The sequence below is a fragment of the Palaemon carinicauda genome, chromosome 21, assembly GCF_036898095.1.
Source record: "Palaemon carinicauda isolate YSFRI2023 chromosome 21, ASM3689809v2, whole genome shotgun sequence".
In the NCBI taxonomy this organism is placed as follows: Eukaryota; Metazoa; Arthropoda; class Malacostraca; order Decapoda; family Palaemonidae; genus Palaemon; species Palaemon carinicauda.
The window spans coordinates 57,312,114-57,330,321 of NC_090745.1; the positions used below are offsets into that span (position 1 = coordinate 57,312,114).

General features: G+C 34.5%; 1 protein-coding gene across 1 annotated transcript in view; it reads right to left on the reverse strand.

The window, feature by feature from the left end:
• Window positions 1-630: 630 nt before the first annotated feature.
• The window catches only part of LOC137615283 (capping protein inhibiting regulator of actin dynamics-like), a 542,330-nt gene continuing 524,752 nt past the window's right edge, over window positions 631-18,208 (reverse strand). Inside the window, 5 exon segments of the mRNA XM_068345017.1 lie at window positions 631-2,813; window positions 3,087-3,268; window positions 14,609-14,659; window positions 15,694-15,789; window positions 15,926-16,159. Of these exon segments, the coding sequence (XP_068201118.1) occupies window positions 2,754-2,813; window positions 3,087-3,268; window positions 14,609-14,659; window positions 15,694-15,789; window positions 15,926-16,159 (623 nt within the window). The 3' untranslated portion in view covers window positions 631-2,753.

Consider the following 18,208-nt stretch of genomic DNA (forward strand, 5'->3'; position numbering starts at 1 on the left):
TTAAAACAAAAATTAAACTGAATTCAACTTTGTAATTACAACATTAATCCTTTAAGAAAAAAAAATATGATAGCAGTTTGTTGCTTTTGCAATTACTTGATTGTAATTATATTCCAAAAGTAAATTTTATAATCAATTCTCCAGGAACGACGACGAATGTATCTGCTCTGAATAGAAATATTATGAGAACAAATAGCGATCATATTTTCAGCACTAGAAATTTTAAAAGAAGAATAAAGAGATTCGGATGAACAGATTTTTAGACGATGAAAGGATTTACAATATTACCAATACAACTACTTCCACATTTGGAAATACAAGTAATATGACAACATGCATATACTCAATTAGATACTTATATTATATGAAATATGTTAATAAAGAAAAAAAAAACATAATTGTAAAATAACCAAGAGCTTTCTGATGATCTAAAGTTTCCTTTTTCGACAATTTACATGTGGGGTCAATTTACATACACACATGAGTGTCTCAAATCCAACCTCTCCTTCTTGACAGTGTCATTTTTTTACACATGCATGACTATAGTACATGGAATTTACATATCATTTACATTATTTACTCTCATTTATACAATATACAAACCTCACATACGTCGAAAGAAAACAAGCATTTTTACGGAAATTTGATTTTTTTATTATGATACTGCTAACAATTAACGATAAGCATTTATTAATCTTCAAGATCACCAAATTCTTGAAAGCAAAACTTTATGGCAAGCAAAACGGTCTAGAAATCTTTTTATTATAAGCAAATGTATGAAAACCTGCAGAAATTTATAATAGATTTCCTAACTTCTGAAACAATATTTTGGGTCTTGAAATCTATCCTGAAAATGATTGATATATATACATGATATATTCCATATATTTTCTTAAATTTACATATTTCTGAAGAAAAATCCTAAAGCTGGACAAGAAACCGTGTTTTTTTTTTTTTTTTTTTTTTTTTTTTTTTTTTTTTTTGCGGAAATAAAGAAATATATCATTCATATTCGAAATGAATACAATTTCATTCTTGACACATACAATGCGATTTCAATAGATCCAGAAATATAAACATTTCGACTGTTTAGAAAGAGAGAGGCGGCAGAGACGGTAGTATTATTCAAAGAGCAGATTACCAAGAGGAATAGCTAATTCCTACAATTAAGGAAATGAATAACAGGTAAACATCGCTTTTTAGTAAAAAAAACAAACCCTGCTCTTTGAATCAACACATCTATATGGGGAAGTATGCCAGCAACCCTGATGGTAATATATCATAGATTACACACAGGGTGCCTCGTGGAATGGCGTTTGCAGAAAATTGTCTATATTAAAGAAGTACACAGCAACAACTTTCAATTGGTAACTCTTTCATCGGACAGATCAGCAGAGAGAGTTGACATTTTGACTAAATTATCAAATATGGCTTCAGTTAATAAATATTCTTTGTGGCAGATTTACCAATAGCTAAGCTGTTACCGAGTTGTATAGTATATAAGGAACGTTACCTTAATCTCTCAGGCTCTAATGGGAACAGCCTTCCCAGCTTTGCCCATGAATAAGGTCTATATATAAATCTTACCTAATTTGGCCTAATCTTTTGTGTTTGTGGCACATTAGGTAAAACAAGAGATCATATCATTATGATATAATTGATATTCATCTAATAAAAATACTGTAAAATATTTCACCCACTCTTTTTCTGTCAGAGCAGAGTACCTTTAATGTAATATTTGTTATCTGAGAAGTTACTCATGATGAACTAAAAAGGACATTAGATGTCTGTGAGCTCTCAAAGTATAATTTCCTTTAGAAACATATTTTTAGTCTGTGATATTGCCACAATGACAGAAATAATGAATAATATCAGAACATTGTTACACAAAAATGTTAAATGATGAGACTTTAAACAGCTATTAAAATACAGTAATTGTGGAATTAATTTTTATCCACTTAAGCAGATGGTTAAAAGCTAAAAGGGACCAGAAATTGGCCACACCGGTGACAAATGTTGACAATTCCTCAACTTAGAATTCCTAGAGTCTGTGGGGGTTGAAGAACACTAGGATATTTTGGAGGAGAGGGACCATGCCGTCTTGGAGGGAGAGAGGGGTCTGTCTGAGGACCAGGAGTCTCAGGAACAGGAGTACATATTTTATGACTAACTGCTTTCTTACCTATGGGTGGTGGAGAGATATTTACATCTGTACTGTCTGCAAAGGCCTCAAAGCTATCAACAACAACCACCGAACTTTCCGAAACAAGTTCAGAACCATCTGGAAGGACAGAGCTATCGGAGGGGTTGTCCATGTCTGATGAGGCAGATGGAAGGCCAGCAGAGGATTTTGAAGGAATGGGAGATGATTCTGATTGGTTCTCTGTGGGTTCAGGAGAAGTAGCAACATTTGACTGTTGCTCTAGAGAGTCCGTGGACATGGTAGGATCAGACTGAGACTCATCAATAAGAGACTCCTGAGATGATGCAGATTCCTGAGACGAAGACATTGAAGGAGGGACTGGATACTCAAAATCTAAAGTTAATGCTTTTTCACTAGATTTAGGTTGTTGAACACCAGGGGAATATGGCAAAGGAAGAAACTCAGTATAGGTCTGGAAGGAAACAACAGGCGAAAGTCTCTTCAAAGATGAATTAAAAGCAAGTTCTTCTGTTTCTGTTGGTTCTTCCTCCTCAGTCAATGCTGGAGATTGCGAGAAATTTTTGGTAGTCACCGGTGTGGGTGCGTTCTGTCAGCATGAGCCGTCCGAATCTGGCTGTTGGGATAGTTCCTGATGGCGCCTCCATAGGTTCTGAAGTAAGTGAAAGCAGGAGGAAGACTAGATAATAATAACTGAAACAATTATGTATTGGTTTGATTTCAAATAACAACAAAGGTGATGGAATAGAGCAGACAATCTTAAAAATTTGCTTATACTTCCAAATTATTACTAATGATACAGCACTACAAATACTACTAATCTATTATTACCAGGTATATCTTCAGCGTTATCCTATTAGGTAAAACAAAATATAAATATGTATATAAAAGACAGGCATTAGTAACTGGAGAAATGAGCACTTACTTGGCGAAGAGAAGAGAGAGACTTTAAAATAACCCATTTGTCGGGAGAAACGAGAGGCTCTGAAAGGGATCGAGGTTCTCCTGAAGACCTCCTCCCAGACTCGTAGCCTGACGAGGTCACGCTTACTGTCCGGATGTCTTCCTCGTGGCCAGAAGTTGCACTCCCGGGCCGAGAAGATACGCCTGTAAGTCAGAATCAGGAAAAGTATGTTACAAAACATCAAATACTGAATATTTCTGTGAAATAAAGAATGTGACATTGATAATGTGGATGGGGATGAAAAAGCGCTAGTAACGATAGTGATAAACAATGCCAATGCTACAGTGGCCAAACGATCCCATTACAGTGGCAGATAAACCTTCATATACCAGCTAAAAAAAAACAAGGTAATGCTAATAACTGACCTAGCCTCGAAATGGTATGTACTCTTCTGATCATGATAAATATTATTCATTATAGTAACATAATACCAGACATGTTTAGAAATGTGAAAATAAGCTTTAAAATCATCCCAGTCTATGAAGATTATAAAATTGTTTGTTTACAACGGATATAGAAGAAAAGATCAAGTAAAATAAAAAAAAAAAAATGTACGAGCAATAAAAAAAAATTAGAATCAGAATAATACAACTTTGCTTTTAAAGAAACATGAAATTTTGTACAATACAAGAAAATCAGGATTTTAATAAGAACTGCATCTATTCATGAAGTTAATTAAGTATTCGAGAGCTTTGAGTTTAAAGATAGCAGAAAAAAAATCAAGATTTGACATTCTAGGAACACGTTCCCTCTAACGATAGTTAAGTCTTTTCTATACCAGAAAAATCACTAATGTTCTTCCTTTTCCTTTACCAAAACTAAAAATACATGCCCTAAAACAATAGCTTAATTTGAACTGAAGCACATGATTGAAGTGACATTAGTATAGCAATACAAAGAAGACATAATTACTTCATTACAAACAATTACACATGCAACAATCCAGTTTGTTTTTGCATAGTTTGAAAAAAATAAAATATTTTCAATGAAAAGTAGAAGAATCACAAATAAAGACGATGAAGTCATAATTGAATGAGGTGCCTTGTAATAAAAGCATTTCTTTTAATGATAATTGAAAATTAAAAGGAATTTCTAGTAATCTATAAAAAGGCATTCCATGGCAGCATATACTGAAAAATAGGTCTCGAAATATTCAAAGAACCGTTTAAATAAAATACATATATATCATGTTTATATATAATTTTACTTAATCACGACGGAAGAGTCATTCAGGTATAGACCCCTGTAACTGACAAAAACTCAGAAATAAATTGGACTGAAGTGCAATTTTCATGATGAAAATAATGAGAAAAGCATATGATCTGAAAGAATTCTGCTATTTAAGAGAAAAAAAGAAAAAAGAAGATAACAAAAACAAGCATAACAAATTCAATGATTTGCTTGCCAACGTGACAATTAGCCCAATCTTTAACCTAAAATAAGGATTTTGTTTTATGAAACAGAACAAAGTACTACCTTTAGGTGAATAGCATATTAAGAAACAAATTACATACTCGCAATAGTTATAAGTATGTGGAATCTGATGCACACCAAGTGGGCCATGCACTGGTATGGTTATATTTGAGCACCTCGTAAGGCCAATGCTCAGAGTAGTATTTATATAACAAAAGATAACTGACTTTACGATGAAAATTATACTAGTCTAAACTGAGAATATATGTGGATTACTGACGACATGGGAAGCCATTTTTTATTCAGTTTTACCTCAACTGTGTAGGATTTAACAGAAAAAGATGCAAATGATGACACAAGCATCAAACTTGGCACACTTATTCTCCAAGTCATACTAATCAAATCTGGGCATTGGCTAAAGGAAAATCCAAGATAGCGGTAATTTTTCAAAATGGCCATCGAATTAGCTGCCCGAAGTTGACATTTTGCTGAAAAGTATTTGTAGTTGTATGAGTTGCATGATCTAGATATAGATTCATATGTTTTCAATGATATTGAAGTAGATTTTAATGTTTATAAGGCACACTGACACATTTCCCCCTAAAACTTACTATTCACAAATTAAACTGGGTGTGAATGTAGTTCGTTGGGAGAGGTGTAAACTCTCTTACTAATTGTCAATTCTGGTTTATTTATGCGGAACTTGTTGTTTAGCTTGGTCTGAAATACGATAATATGAAGCTAGTTTTATGATTTATGAAATATCATGATTCGATGCTACTTTTTCAGGAGTAGCCTTAAGCCGGTTGGGAAGCAAACACAAGGTTCAGACTTAGTCTTAGGGTAAGCTAATATGTTTTAATATTTTACTGCTTGTAAAGCACACCAACACTTTTTCTCACTATTTTCTCAATGTAGATACGTGGTAAACTGCATTGGCTTGCAGGCAAAACTAAATGTGGGTAACACACAGAAGGTCTGAGCATGTGGCAGAGTATGTCTAACTCCAAAACTTTCAAGCGAATGAAGGTGAGTAAGTTCTTGAAGGAGCGGTAATTGCTGAACACTAAAAAAGTGCTTTGATGACATCACTTCTGTGAAACTCAGCATGGGGTTCATTATAAGATAAGTAGGAAATATATGTTGGCATTATACTGCAACAACCTACTAGTGTCCCAAATGATGCCTAACTAATCCCAAATCAGTTAAATAGTTGTAACTCATTTCATGCCATTGGGGAAAAGCCAGGCTAAGGATAATGGAGTTTTAGTTATCCGCATGGGGTACAGATCGCACGGGACTTATGCCACGGGCTAAACGATCGGGCTAGGTGCAAGAACCTACTTGTATCCTATACAGGAAAGTGTTTATTATACATGTACAGGGGGGTAAAAGGAAAAACCTACGACTGTAAATGTCATACGTGTTAAGAAAGATCTGAAGTCCACCCAGGACATTCCTGCCTTGAGAAAGATTGATGGGTATATAAAACTTGGCAAAGAATATTCGTCTGTTTGACTCAATGCACTGCCAATCAAGTTAGACTCTGAAAGACTTGAAGATGGTGGGATAGGAGAAATCTTGAGACAAAAGCAGGAACTATATCATGAGAGTTGCAGGCTTTTATCTAACAACAAAAAGTTAAGCTAAAAAAAAGATCAACCTCTGCAGGTAACAGTGATGAGGGTAGTAGAAGTAAGATCCCATAAAAGGCTCAAGAAGCTAACACACGAAAATGTTTCTTATGCAAGATTAAAGAGGTGGAGCTTTGAGAAGCTATGACAATGCAAGTGAATAAGAGAATAAACGAATGTACAGAGGCACTCAGTGATAAGAAACTCCTTGCAAGAGATGTCACTGCCCAATAACTGAAATATTATCCTGCCTGTTTGGTGGCATTATATAACTGAGAATGAGCCTACCTAAACATGCAAGAGCAAGAGAAAGTACAGAAGCACTACAAGATAGCATGACTAATTGATTTCTCTGAACTGGTTACTTAAATTAGTGAGATAAAAAAAATGCCAGTGACAGTAAAGATCCTCTCATTTTCATGCTTACTGATTTCACCATGCTTTACAAGCAGAGTCTGGACCAGCTTGGTGCTGAATCTCCGGCTCTTCATTCTACTCCGCTCAAGGACCAGTTACTTTTTCACATTCCAAAACTGCAAGCTCATCTCAAAGATCGAGATGTTCTGCTGGCTTTTGAAAATAATGTAGGCTCAATCCTCTCACAAACATCCAAATTATGGTGAAGCGACCCATCTAGCGAAAGCTGTTAATCTATAAAAGGCAGAGGCAAGGGACAGGACAATGTCCTAGAGACTGACCAAATACACATATGATCAGCGCCCAAGCCCTCTCTCCATCAAGTTAGGATCAGGGAGGGCCGGGTAATGGCTGTTGATGTCTCAGCTGGTATTCCCATCCCTGGTGAGGATGGTGAGGATTTTAATAAGCTACCACAACCATAAGTCAAATTTCAGTAGCACTTTTCATTAGATCTCTATAACAGGCTTTACCACTGTCAGTGCTGAAATTTTTATGCATGGCTGAACATGCATGGCTGAACATGGTGCAGACATCAAGTCCCAAACCCAGCACGGGGCATCAAAATCTGACCACATTTCTTTCGCAAAAGAATAGGCTGATATATTTTTTAAGAAGAAAATGCTCAGAGACGACAGTTAGTTATTCTCATGACTATTCCTATCCTCCCAGAACAGGCAGTGTGACTTGCAAAAATTCTTCAAGCACGAGAATCAGTCACACCCTGAATTTCTCAGTGACAGCGGTACGCTTCATACGTGCCAGAAATTACAGCTGGTTGAAATTAGTGAAGGGTAAGATAAACATCCCAGACAGAGAACCAAAGGCGGATGTAATCCTCATTGATGGATCAGCACTTATGAATGCCTTTCCTCCACATACTTCAATGATATTTTATGACTATGCTAAGGAACACATCATCCCAAAAGTGGAATACTATAGGGCCAGGTACAAGTGGGTTGACATAGTCTTTGATGTATACAAAAAGTCACGTCTGATATCCGAGACGAGGGCGAAAAGGGGACAAGGAAGCAGAAGTAAAGTGACAGGAACAAGTAAGACACCATACAATTATTAACGCTTCCTTCATGATGCAAGCAACAAGACTCTGTTGTTTTACTTCCTTGTGGAGAAGATGTGTGAAGCAGAGACGACAAGCATCATCACAAAAGGAGGTGTCATTAGTAACACAGCAAAGTATCTTGATGCCATCCTCATGGTGTCATAAGAAAGCTGACACTCAATTATTATACAGTATAAACCAGGGATGCAACACCTGATGGGAGAAACTCAATTATCATTAAGGGCAATGATACGGACGAGGTAATCATAGCAATATTTGTGTGCTGCCCTCCTTACAGGGAATAGCTTTTGAGAAAATGTCAATTGCCTTTGGCCAAGGATTCAAGAGTCTATATTTTCCAGCTCATGAAGTAGTTTCTCCAATATGGCTTGAGAAAGCTACAAGGATCCCATACTTTCATACATTCACTGGATGTGATGTTATGTCTGCCTTCTATGGGAAAGGGAAGAAATCAACATGGCAAACTTGGAACATATTTGATGATATTTTTGAAACATTCACTAATCTCAGGCAACATCCAACATTGATTAGTGATCTTGACCTGCAGAGGCTGGAGAGATTCGTTGTTCTCATGTACGAGAGATGAAGCGCAGCTGCTAGTGTGGATAAAGAAAGACTAGATCTCTTTACCCACAAGCAGAGGCCATAGAAATCAACCCCACCAATACAGGGAGCCCTCAGTTTACTTGCATGATTCCTCTCAACATGGCTGTTATCTCCTATACTACTAGTGAGGAACAACAGGAGGAACAAAAGTGTCATTAAAAAACCCACCCTGCTACAGACAAGTAAAAATAACCGAACAATAAATATTGTGCTTCATGACACAATATTTCAGCACGAATCTTAGTAATAAATACCGGAAGCTGTGATAAATAGAATTTTTAGATTTCAACCTCGAGGTTCTATGAAATTATAGATTGGAAGGAAATTTATTTTGAATGCCCTTTCAGAGATATCATCTACAGTATGTTCAAATTAATGGCAAATACCGAAATATATTCATAATGAAACGAAGATAATTGTTATACATTATATTAATATAGAAAGTGGCCATTTCGACATAGCAAGGTTTGAAGTGAAAAAGAGAACCTGATTAAGGAAGAGAACAGATACCGTAGGAAAACAAAGGAGTGAAAATGGAGATAATTTTACAAAGAAGTAATTAAAATTCCAAGATTAGCTAAAAAAGCTTTAATTTAAAGCTTGTCACAGAAAAGTATCACAAGTGGTGAGTGACCTATGAGGTTAAAATATTTTTAAGAGAATGATAAGGCTTGGTTATTATTATTATTATTATTATTATTATTATTATTATTATTACTTGCTAAGCTACAACCCTAGTTGGAAAACCAGGATGCTATAAGCCCAGGGGCTCCAACAAGAAAAATAGCTCAGTGAAGAAAAGGAACAAGGAAAAATAAAATATTTTAAGAAGAGCAACAATATTAAAATAAATATTACTTTATAAACTATAAAAACTTTAGCAAAACAAGAGGAAGAGAAATAAGATATAGGATAGAACAGTGTGCCCGAGTGTACCCTCAAGCAAGAGAACTCTAACCCAACACAGTGGAAGACCATGGTACAGAGGCTATGGCACTACCTAAGATTAGAGAACAATGGTTTGATTTTGGAGTGTCCTTCTCCTAGAAGAGCTGCTTACCATAGCTAAAGAGTCTCTTTTACCCTTACAAAGAGGAAAGTGGCCACTGAACAATTACAGTACAATAAGAAGAATTGTTTTGAAATCTCAGTGTTGTCAGGTGTATGAGGACAGAGGAGAATATGTAAAGAATATGCCAAACTATTCGGTGTGTGAGTGTATAGGCAAAGGGAAAATGAACCGTAACCAGAGAGAAGGATCCAATGTAGTACTACCTGTTCAGTCAAAAGACCTCATAACTTTCTAGTGGTAGTATCTCAACGGGTGGCTGGTACCCTGGCCAACCTACAACCTACTACGCTGCAGAACTAATACTAGATATAGGACAAGATTGACATATTTCAGACTTTTGATGAAAAGTTAGAATTGGGCCTAAGAGACTTTAGCTGTAGTAAAAATAACAGCAACAAGAAGATGGCTAGAGTTAAGAGACTCACTTTCTCGAAGAAAGCAAACGAAAATACTGACACATGATGAAGTACAAGTCAATTAGTAACTTTATCAAACAAACAGACTAGTTCAAAAATTTTGAGGTTTTATATCTAAAGGGGAAGGCATTAAGCCAGGAAGAGGTTAAGTAGCATACTATCCACGACAGAATTGCAGTATTCAACAAAAGCAAGGAACAAAAGGAAATGAAAAATAATATATAGTTACTAAAAGAGTCAGAACTGTTTTTTTTTTTTCAGAAAAGGTAAACGAAAGGCACTTGTCCTAAGATGAAAAATTAAAGTTGCCAATAAAAGATATAAAAATTAGGTTAAGATTGAAGCTAAAAGCTTTAATAATAACAAAGAATGTCATCAGATTAACAGACAATTCAAGATGAGAGGAAAATATATTTAGCTGGAAAAACCCGGTGTTGAACGGAATTTTTTTTATATTTCATTTTAGAGACCACAACACTACCGACAAACACACACACACATACACACACACACACACACAAACACATACACCGACAGCCACATACACACACACACACAAAGAGGAATTAAAGTATCCAGATTTTGGAGAAACCTTTGGTTGTAAATGGACAACTTTTAAGACAAACGCAAGAACAATTTTCCTATTCTGTAAAAATAGATGAACCTAACATAACCTAACCTGACTGATGAAATTTCTATATGCGACAGTTTCCTTGGTTTCAAAGTTGCCCTACACTCCTACTTCCTCTAAATGATCAAGTTATGCCATTTTACCTGCTCATCTAAGCGGGTTGCTGATACCCTTACAGAAACAATAGCTATTTTTTTTTTTCACAATTCAAACGGAAGTGGCTTGTTCACTGGATGGGAAAAATGTGAATATTTTATTCAGAATAAATGTGACTTCACTTGAGAAGAGGGCTGGCCTGCAACTATCCAAACTGAAGCCGACTCTTCACATACAAGTCTCGATATATTCTACTACATGAAAATGAATCAATGGAGTGTAAGAAAATTTAGGTTGCACTGCAATATTTAAACTGATAATGACATTTTACTAACTGAGAAGATGATGGAAGTATTGTTCATAATAAAGAACTTTTATCAGGAGCGATAGAAAATAAAAAAAAAACGTTTCTCATTCTAAATTATCCTGGCCTTATGGACCAATCTCTCTACTGAAAGCTCTGTGAAACTTACCTTCCCAAAATAAACACATCTTTTTACTTTTTAAAACAGTTACCGTATCACGACAACACACATTAACTTATGAACTGAATAAACAGATCAAAACTGTAAATCAGGCTGACATTTTCTAATCAAGTCCAGTACTAACAATGCTACTTCAAATACAACCTCATGTAGGTAGTAGGTTGGCCAGTGCATCAGCCACCCGTTGAGATACTACCGCTAGAGAGTTATGGGGTCTTTGACTGGCCAGACAGTACTACATTGGATCCCTCTCTCTGGTTACGGTTCATTTTCCCTTTGCCTACACACACACCGAATAGTCTGGTCTATTCTTTACATATTCTCCTCTGTCCTCATACACCTGACAACACTGAGATTACCAAACAATTCTTCTTCAAAGGGGCTACTGCACTGTAATTGATCAGTGGCCACTTTCCTCTCTGCAAGGGTAGAAGAGACTCTTTAGCTATGGTAAGCAGGTCTTCTAGGAGAAGGCCACTCCAAAATCAAACCATTGTTCTCTAGTCTTGGGTAGTGCCATAGCCTCTGTACCATGGTCTTCCACTGTCTTGGGTTAGAGTTCTCTTGCTTGAGGGTACACTCGGGCACACTGTTCTATCTAATTTCTCTTCCTCTTGTTTTGTTAGAGTATTTATAATTGATATAGGAAATATTTATTTCAATGTTGTTACTCTTCTTAAAATATTTTATCTTTCCTTCTTTCATTTCCTTACTGGGCTATTTTCCCTGTTGGGGCCCCTGGGTTTATAGCATCCTGCTTTTCCAACTAGGGTTGTAGCTTAGCAAATAATAATAATAATAATGATAATAATAATAATAATAATAATAATAATAATAATAATAATAATAATAATAATAATAATATTGCAAAAATAAATAAAAAGAAAGTTACGTTACATTCTTTGAAAACATAAATACTCTATACAATGTACTAGCTGACTGGATCGCTAAATTTAAATCGGAACATTCAATAAGAATCATTACACAGCTACTTAAAATAAAGCTTTGCTTCAGTTAAAGTTCTTCACAAAACTTTCCTGCACAGTGGATTTGTCTCAGACTAGTAATAGTACCTCTTAAAATAATAATAATAATAATAATAATAATAATAATAATAATAATAATAATAATAATAATAATAATAATAATAATAATAATAATAATAATAATGACGACGATGGTGATGGGACACAAAAAAAGTACAAAAGATAATAAAGGTGTCATCATACCATTAATAACCCTTACTAGAATCTCTAGTAGTCGCGTAATGAAATATTGATAGGCGAAAGACCTAAACTAGTGATGAAGGATGAGATGATTTTTTTTCTTTTGTCAAAGTAAAGAATATAGTTAAATAATAGCAACATTCAACATTATAAGGAAGATGCAGAGACATAAATTTAATGTACATTGACTATATACAGCTATTACTGGGCTAATATACCGAAATGTGCATTCACTTTAAATTTACATAGCTAAATAGTTAAATGAATGATTAATTTTAACCATGTGCAGAAATAGCTAAGCTTCTTTATTGCTAAACTAAATAGATAGTACTTGCAATGATGAACTAATTTGAAGTCTTGGAGGACAACTTTTATTCTACGACGTTAATATTCTAATGCGACTATTTTCGTAATTCTTTAAGATATCAAGATATCAAGACTATCAATCTTTATACAGACATTAAGACACAAAGACACAAAGACAGAGCTTGAGGAAATTATAAGGTATTTACACAGAGCTTGCAAAAGTATTATCTCTTGGGATATAATACTGTACATCTAGGCAGAGCGAGGGAGGATGGCAAGTCAATGGGGGAAATAGACAAAGTGATCATTTAGAAACACATCAGATGCAGTTATTGGGATATGACTGGCACTGTTAAGCACAGCTAATGAGTAGTAATCTCGTCATTCCTCCGGTCAAATGCTACCGTGAGGAATCCTTTACAAATTTGACATAACAGACGGAAATGTATCAGGAGTTTATTTTGAATTCGAAGAAACAGATGCTATCTTGATTTACAGAAGCTCTGTCTTCATGTTTGTTGGTTGTCTGTACAAACAGGCCTATGCATGAAGCATCTTGTTTTCGTAAAGCCAAGTACATATTTAGGGACAAACAAACGTTCACGCATATGATTAAACCTATTTCTAAGGAAATACTGACAATAAGAGGTAGTGGCAAAACCTAAACACACAGTTAAACACGCCATCTATGATATAACCATCAGTAATAAAAGTTAAGATAAAGAAAACAAGAGAAATTTAAAAAAAGTCTCCTTCAACTCCTTACGTACTGAATTAATTTTATATCTTGGTCAGAGAATGTAATCAGTATAAGAAAGAAAAATCTTTGTAGAGAGAAGAGAAAGGAAATCAAGATGGGTCTGGAATAGAATATAAGGTGAACTACATCAGCTTAGACTGATATTAAAAATAAAGTATTTAGAAATAAACATCTATCAGTAACGAAATGAAATCCACTGAATTAATGTAGTATCAGATATTTGAAGAAAAGGTAATGTACACAAAACGGTACGAAATTAAGCTCAACTTTATACGTGAGATAATAAGGTGTACAAATTTTTTCTGTTAACCAGTCCTAAGCGGTAAACAGAACAGCTTGATTGTGAAAGCACAAATTAAAACCAAGTGTTCAATCAGTGCCTCCAGTCACTGTTGAGTTCTAATAAAGTTGGCTGTCGTTGACATTCTATTTCGATACATTAAATGGAAAGATTTTAATTAATTACAATACGACACTAGTCCCTTTTACCTTGACAAAAACAATGCACTAGTTTTCCTAAATGCATGTAAACAAAAAGCAGCAACACATGAACGCGAAACAAAAGTAAAAATACATAAATTTTGTAAGTGTGTATGTACGGCTCTGATACTTTCGTTTGTATTTTATATTAATTCGCGTGAAAGACCAAGTAGCTCTTGGTAATTTTCAGCTTGTTGAGCCTAAAGTTTATAGAACTTTATTAGAAACTCTAACACAAAATGAAATATCGCAAAATTAACTTAATATTTTTAGAATTTCAACCTAGGCTAACATACCAAAAGACAAAAAGGTACTATCCAATACATTCATTCCACACTCCAGCCTCACACTCATTTTAAAATGAAACTCAACAGAGGTGTAAGCAAGTGAAGGTATTAGTTGCATTAACTGTAGGCATTTAGAGTATACTCTGTTACTTGTGTTTCTAATGAATAGGTTATCAAACATCTAGTACCTTATGATGATGTGACTGCAACCCGAAGTACCATATTAACTAGTATCTAGTACTCAGCAAAGAATTAACACTTAACAGCCTTGTTTTCTAATATCACAAAAAAAAAAAAAAAAAAAAAAAAAAAAACACCTGAGACAACAACATTAACATGGGAAAATAACAACAAAAATGAAAAATTGAAACAAAGCTCAATAAACAATGATATCCAGCCGTTTCTATCTAGGCATCATTCACAAAAAAAAAAACAAAAAAAGAAAAAAAAAAACAAGAAAGATGTTAATATTTTATGGCATTGTCCTTTCACTGAGTTATATGCCGGGTCTCTTATTCATCTACTGGAGCGAATCTACGATTGATCTACATTTCTACTACCACTATCTACCCTCTGACGTTTGCTTCACGTGGACCAGGCGACGTCGGCCTCTCTTTCCACCTCCAATGCAAACGGGGGAAATTTGATGTCAGTAATAAGCTTCTCAAGGACATTTTACTCTCATGTTCTTTACAGTAAATGACATAATTTAATATTGTGGGAAGTTATGAAGTATCTTTGAAAAATGTAAGATTTGATCTCTTCTGCAAAACTAAATACTACTCCAAAATTTGATGGTATAAAAATTCAGAAAATACTTAATCTCACTAATCTGTATCCAATTAAATCAGTAATACATTTCCAAAGACGCCACATTTTGTGAAATAGAATATATATCTTCTGCAAACTAAGTATTGTTTCTCCAAACTTTGTAGGTACAAAGATGAAAAATTACTGAATATCACAAGTTTGTATAATTTTAAATTAGCAATACATTTCCAGAAGCCACATTTCATAAACAGAAAATAAATATGTAAATAAACTTAATTCATCAAGACTAATGTGAATTGTAGTTAACAGAATCTAGATGAAACACTGCTTCTGAAACAGGGTGCAATAGGCAGATGTTCTGTAAAATATGGGGTTCAGTTGAAAATGACATTTCCATCACTCAATACTGAAGTTTGAATGATTAATGATTGTTTTAATGGGAATAAAAGATGCTCTGCCATTAGTGTTTCAAACATCTAGTAATACTAAAGACTCTTTTCCATATGATGCTTATAAAAGGTCTTTTAGATCAAAATCTTAATCAATCACCTTCGTGGAATTATCATTTTTCAACAATTGCACTTTTCTACAAAACGTTTATTTTGCCTGGGATTCAAATGCATATTTTTCTGTAGGAATACTGTTCCCTGTAGGGCTATTGTATGTGTTTATGAACTTATTTCTATTTGTGGATGCATACTGTTCTCTTTAGGAATCCTAACAATTAGGCTACAGGAGAATCAGGCATTTTCCTCATAGTGATGCTGTCAAAACCTATGAATTTGTCTAATGTATAGGATTTAGTTCTTTGTGCTCCTGTGCACTTTCATATCAGTTTTACATTTTTAATCGCCCTTTCCAGATCACAATGAGATATTTCCTACCTGATGTTGTTGCAGATGCAGGAGATGCCCCTGGAGAAGAAGCTAATCGGGGGGACTCCGGCGTCTCTACAGGCGTTAATTGTTTTTCTCCAACACCTGGTGGAAACGAGCGAATTGCTTACCAAACATTATAGTGTTGAAAAGCCAACGTATTCATTGAGAACAAGGTCTGTCGATTATTTAAAATTTAAATTACAAAACATTTCGAGCATTTTTCTTATGCCGTACTCACTGGCTTCTTCCGCACTTTTAGCAGACCTCAAATGAGCTGATAGTTTTTTAGCAACGGCAGGTACGGGAGGAGAGGAAGAGCGGAATACTGGAGTCAGTAAGGGAGACCTAGGGCTGCCATCACTCTTGGTTGGCGTCATGGGAGGCAGTCTTCGGGGCGTAGGCGGCCGAGAGTGAGAAGATGCTGCCCCATTACTATCAGAACCGCCGTTGAGATTCTCCATCTTTAAGCCAACTGAAAGGCAAATTCTATCTATGAAAAGACTTACGAGATAGGATTCCTAGGCAAAACTTAAATTAGTAGCTAATACCTTTAGGAAATGTCTCCAAAATATCCAATGATGATACACCCATGACAAATATATTTTCCTAGCCACGTGCAAGAAAAATAAACCATTAAAAACATATTTTGGTTTAATGTTACTTCATGCACAGCTAATGCAACGTAGCCAGAAAGTTCATTTACTCCCTACGGATATATTTATGGTCCAAACTGAAAATATATTTGATAAATTATTAAGCAGGGTAAATATTTGTCTAATATCAAAATAGCTACAAAATGAAAATATCCAGTTTAAACTATGGCATCCCCATAATATTCTGTACTAATAATACTGTATACAGGTAGCCCTATATTTATCTTATTAAATAGTTCGCACTATTACTGCCAATGTCAAAATGTAATGTCTAAAATTCATATACATTAATGCTCTTTGGCCAGGCCACCAGCCGCCCGTTGAGATATTACCACCAAAGAGTTACTATTATTATTATTATTATTATTATTATTATTATTATTATTATTATTATTATTATTATTATTATTATTATTATTATTATTAGCCAAGCTACAACCCTAGTTGGAAAAGCAAGATTCTATAAGCCCAAGGGCTCCTTTGACTTGCCAGACTGTATTACATTGGATCCCTCTCTCTGGTTACGGCTCAGTTTTGCTATGACGGCACATACACCGATTCGTTCTACATTCTCCTCTGTCCCCATACACCCAACAACACTGAGATTACCAAACAATTCTTCTTCACTCAAGGGGTTAACTACTGCAACGTAGTTGTTCAGTGGCTACTTTCTTTAGCTATGGTAAGCAGCTCTTCTAGAAGGACACTCCAAAATCAAACCATTGTTCTCTACTGTACTCTCAGGTAATGCCATAGCCTCTGTACCATGGTCTTCCACTGGCTTGGGGTAGAGTTCTCTTGCTTGAGGGTACACTCAAGCACACTATTCTATCATATTTCTCTTCCTCTTGTTATTTTGAAGTTTTATAGTTTATATATGAAAGATTTAATCTAATCTTGTTATTGTTCTTGAACTTCTATTGTAGTTTATTTCCTCATTTCCTTCCTCACTGAGTTATTTTCACTGTTGGGGCCCTTGGGCTTAAATCATCCTGCTTTTCCAACTTGGTAAGTAATAATAATAATAATAATAATAATAATAATAATAATAATAATAATAATAGCAATAATAATAATAATAATAATAATAATAATAATAATAATAATAATAATAGCAATAATAATAATAATAATAATAATAATAATAATAATAATAGCAATAATAATAATAATAATAATAATAATAATAATAATAATGATGATGATGATGATGATGATAGCCCTGGCTATGTACTGCAATCTCTGCCTTATATAACAGATAATACATGTACACTAATCATTGTATAGATGCACATTATAATTGATGGACATCCTGATGTTACTAATAGCTGATTATCGGAATACATTGCTCGAGCTTCCTCTCTTTAAATATTCCCAGCTCGATGGATCTTTCTATGGTAATTCAACTGGATATAGATGATCATAATATTATGGTTATGAAAAAGTCAATTTTTAACAAAATTGGTTTATGGAATTAACAGCCTAATGAATGAAAGCTAGGGAAATGACCTATAATAAACTTCATAGATAAATGTAACTTCCATGCACAGTACGGTGAAACATTTATAGAGGCTGGATATCCGAGGTTCCAACAATCATCACTATACAAATAATTTCTGGCTGTAAATGTCATTCAATCAAAATCGTAATGCCTTCCACATGCAAAAATATTATAGTATCTCTCTAAAAAAGAAAAAGAAAAAAAAAATAACCCCATGATACATATCGTTTTGTTCACATAAAACTAACTTAGAAAATTTCAATTTAAACAGAATTACGACTAGTACACTTGTAATAAAAGGGTATTTAGTTATTACAAAGCAATACAATATGTATATAGAGAATATACAATATATGTTGTTCTTTAG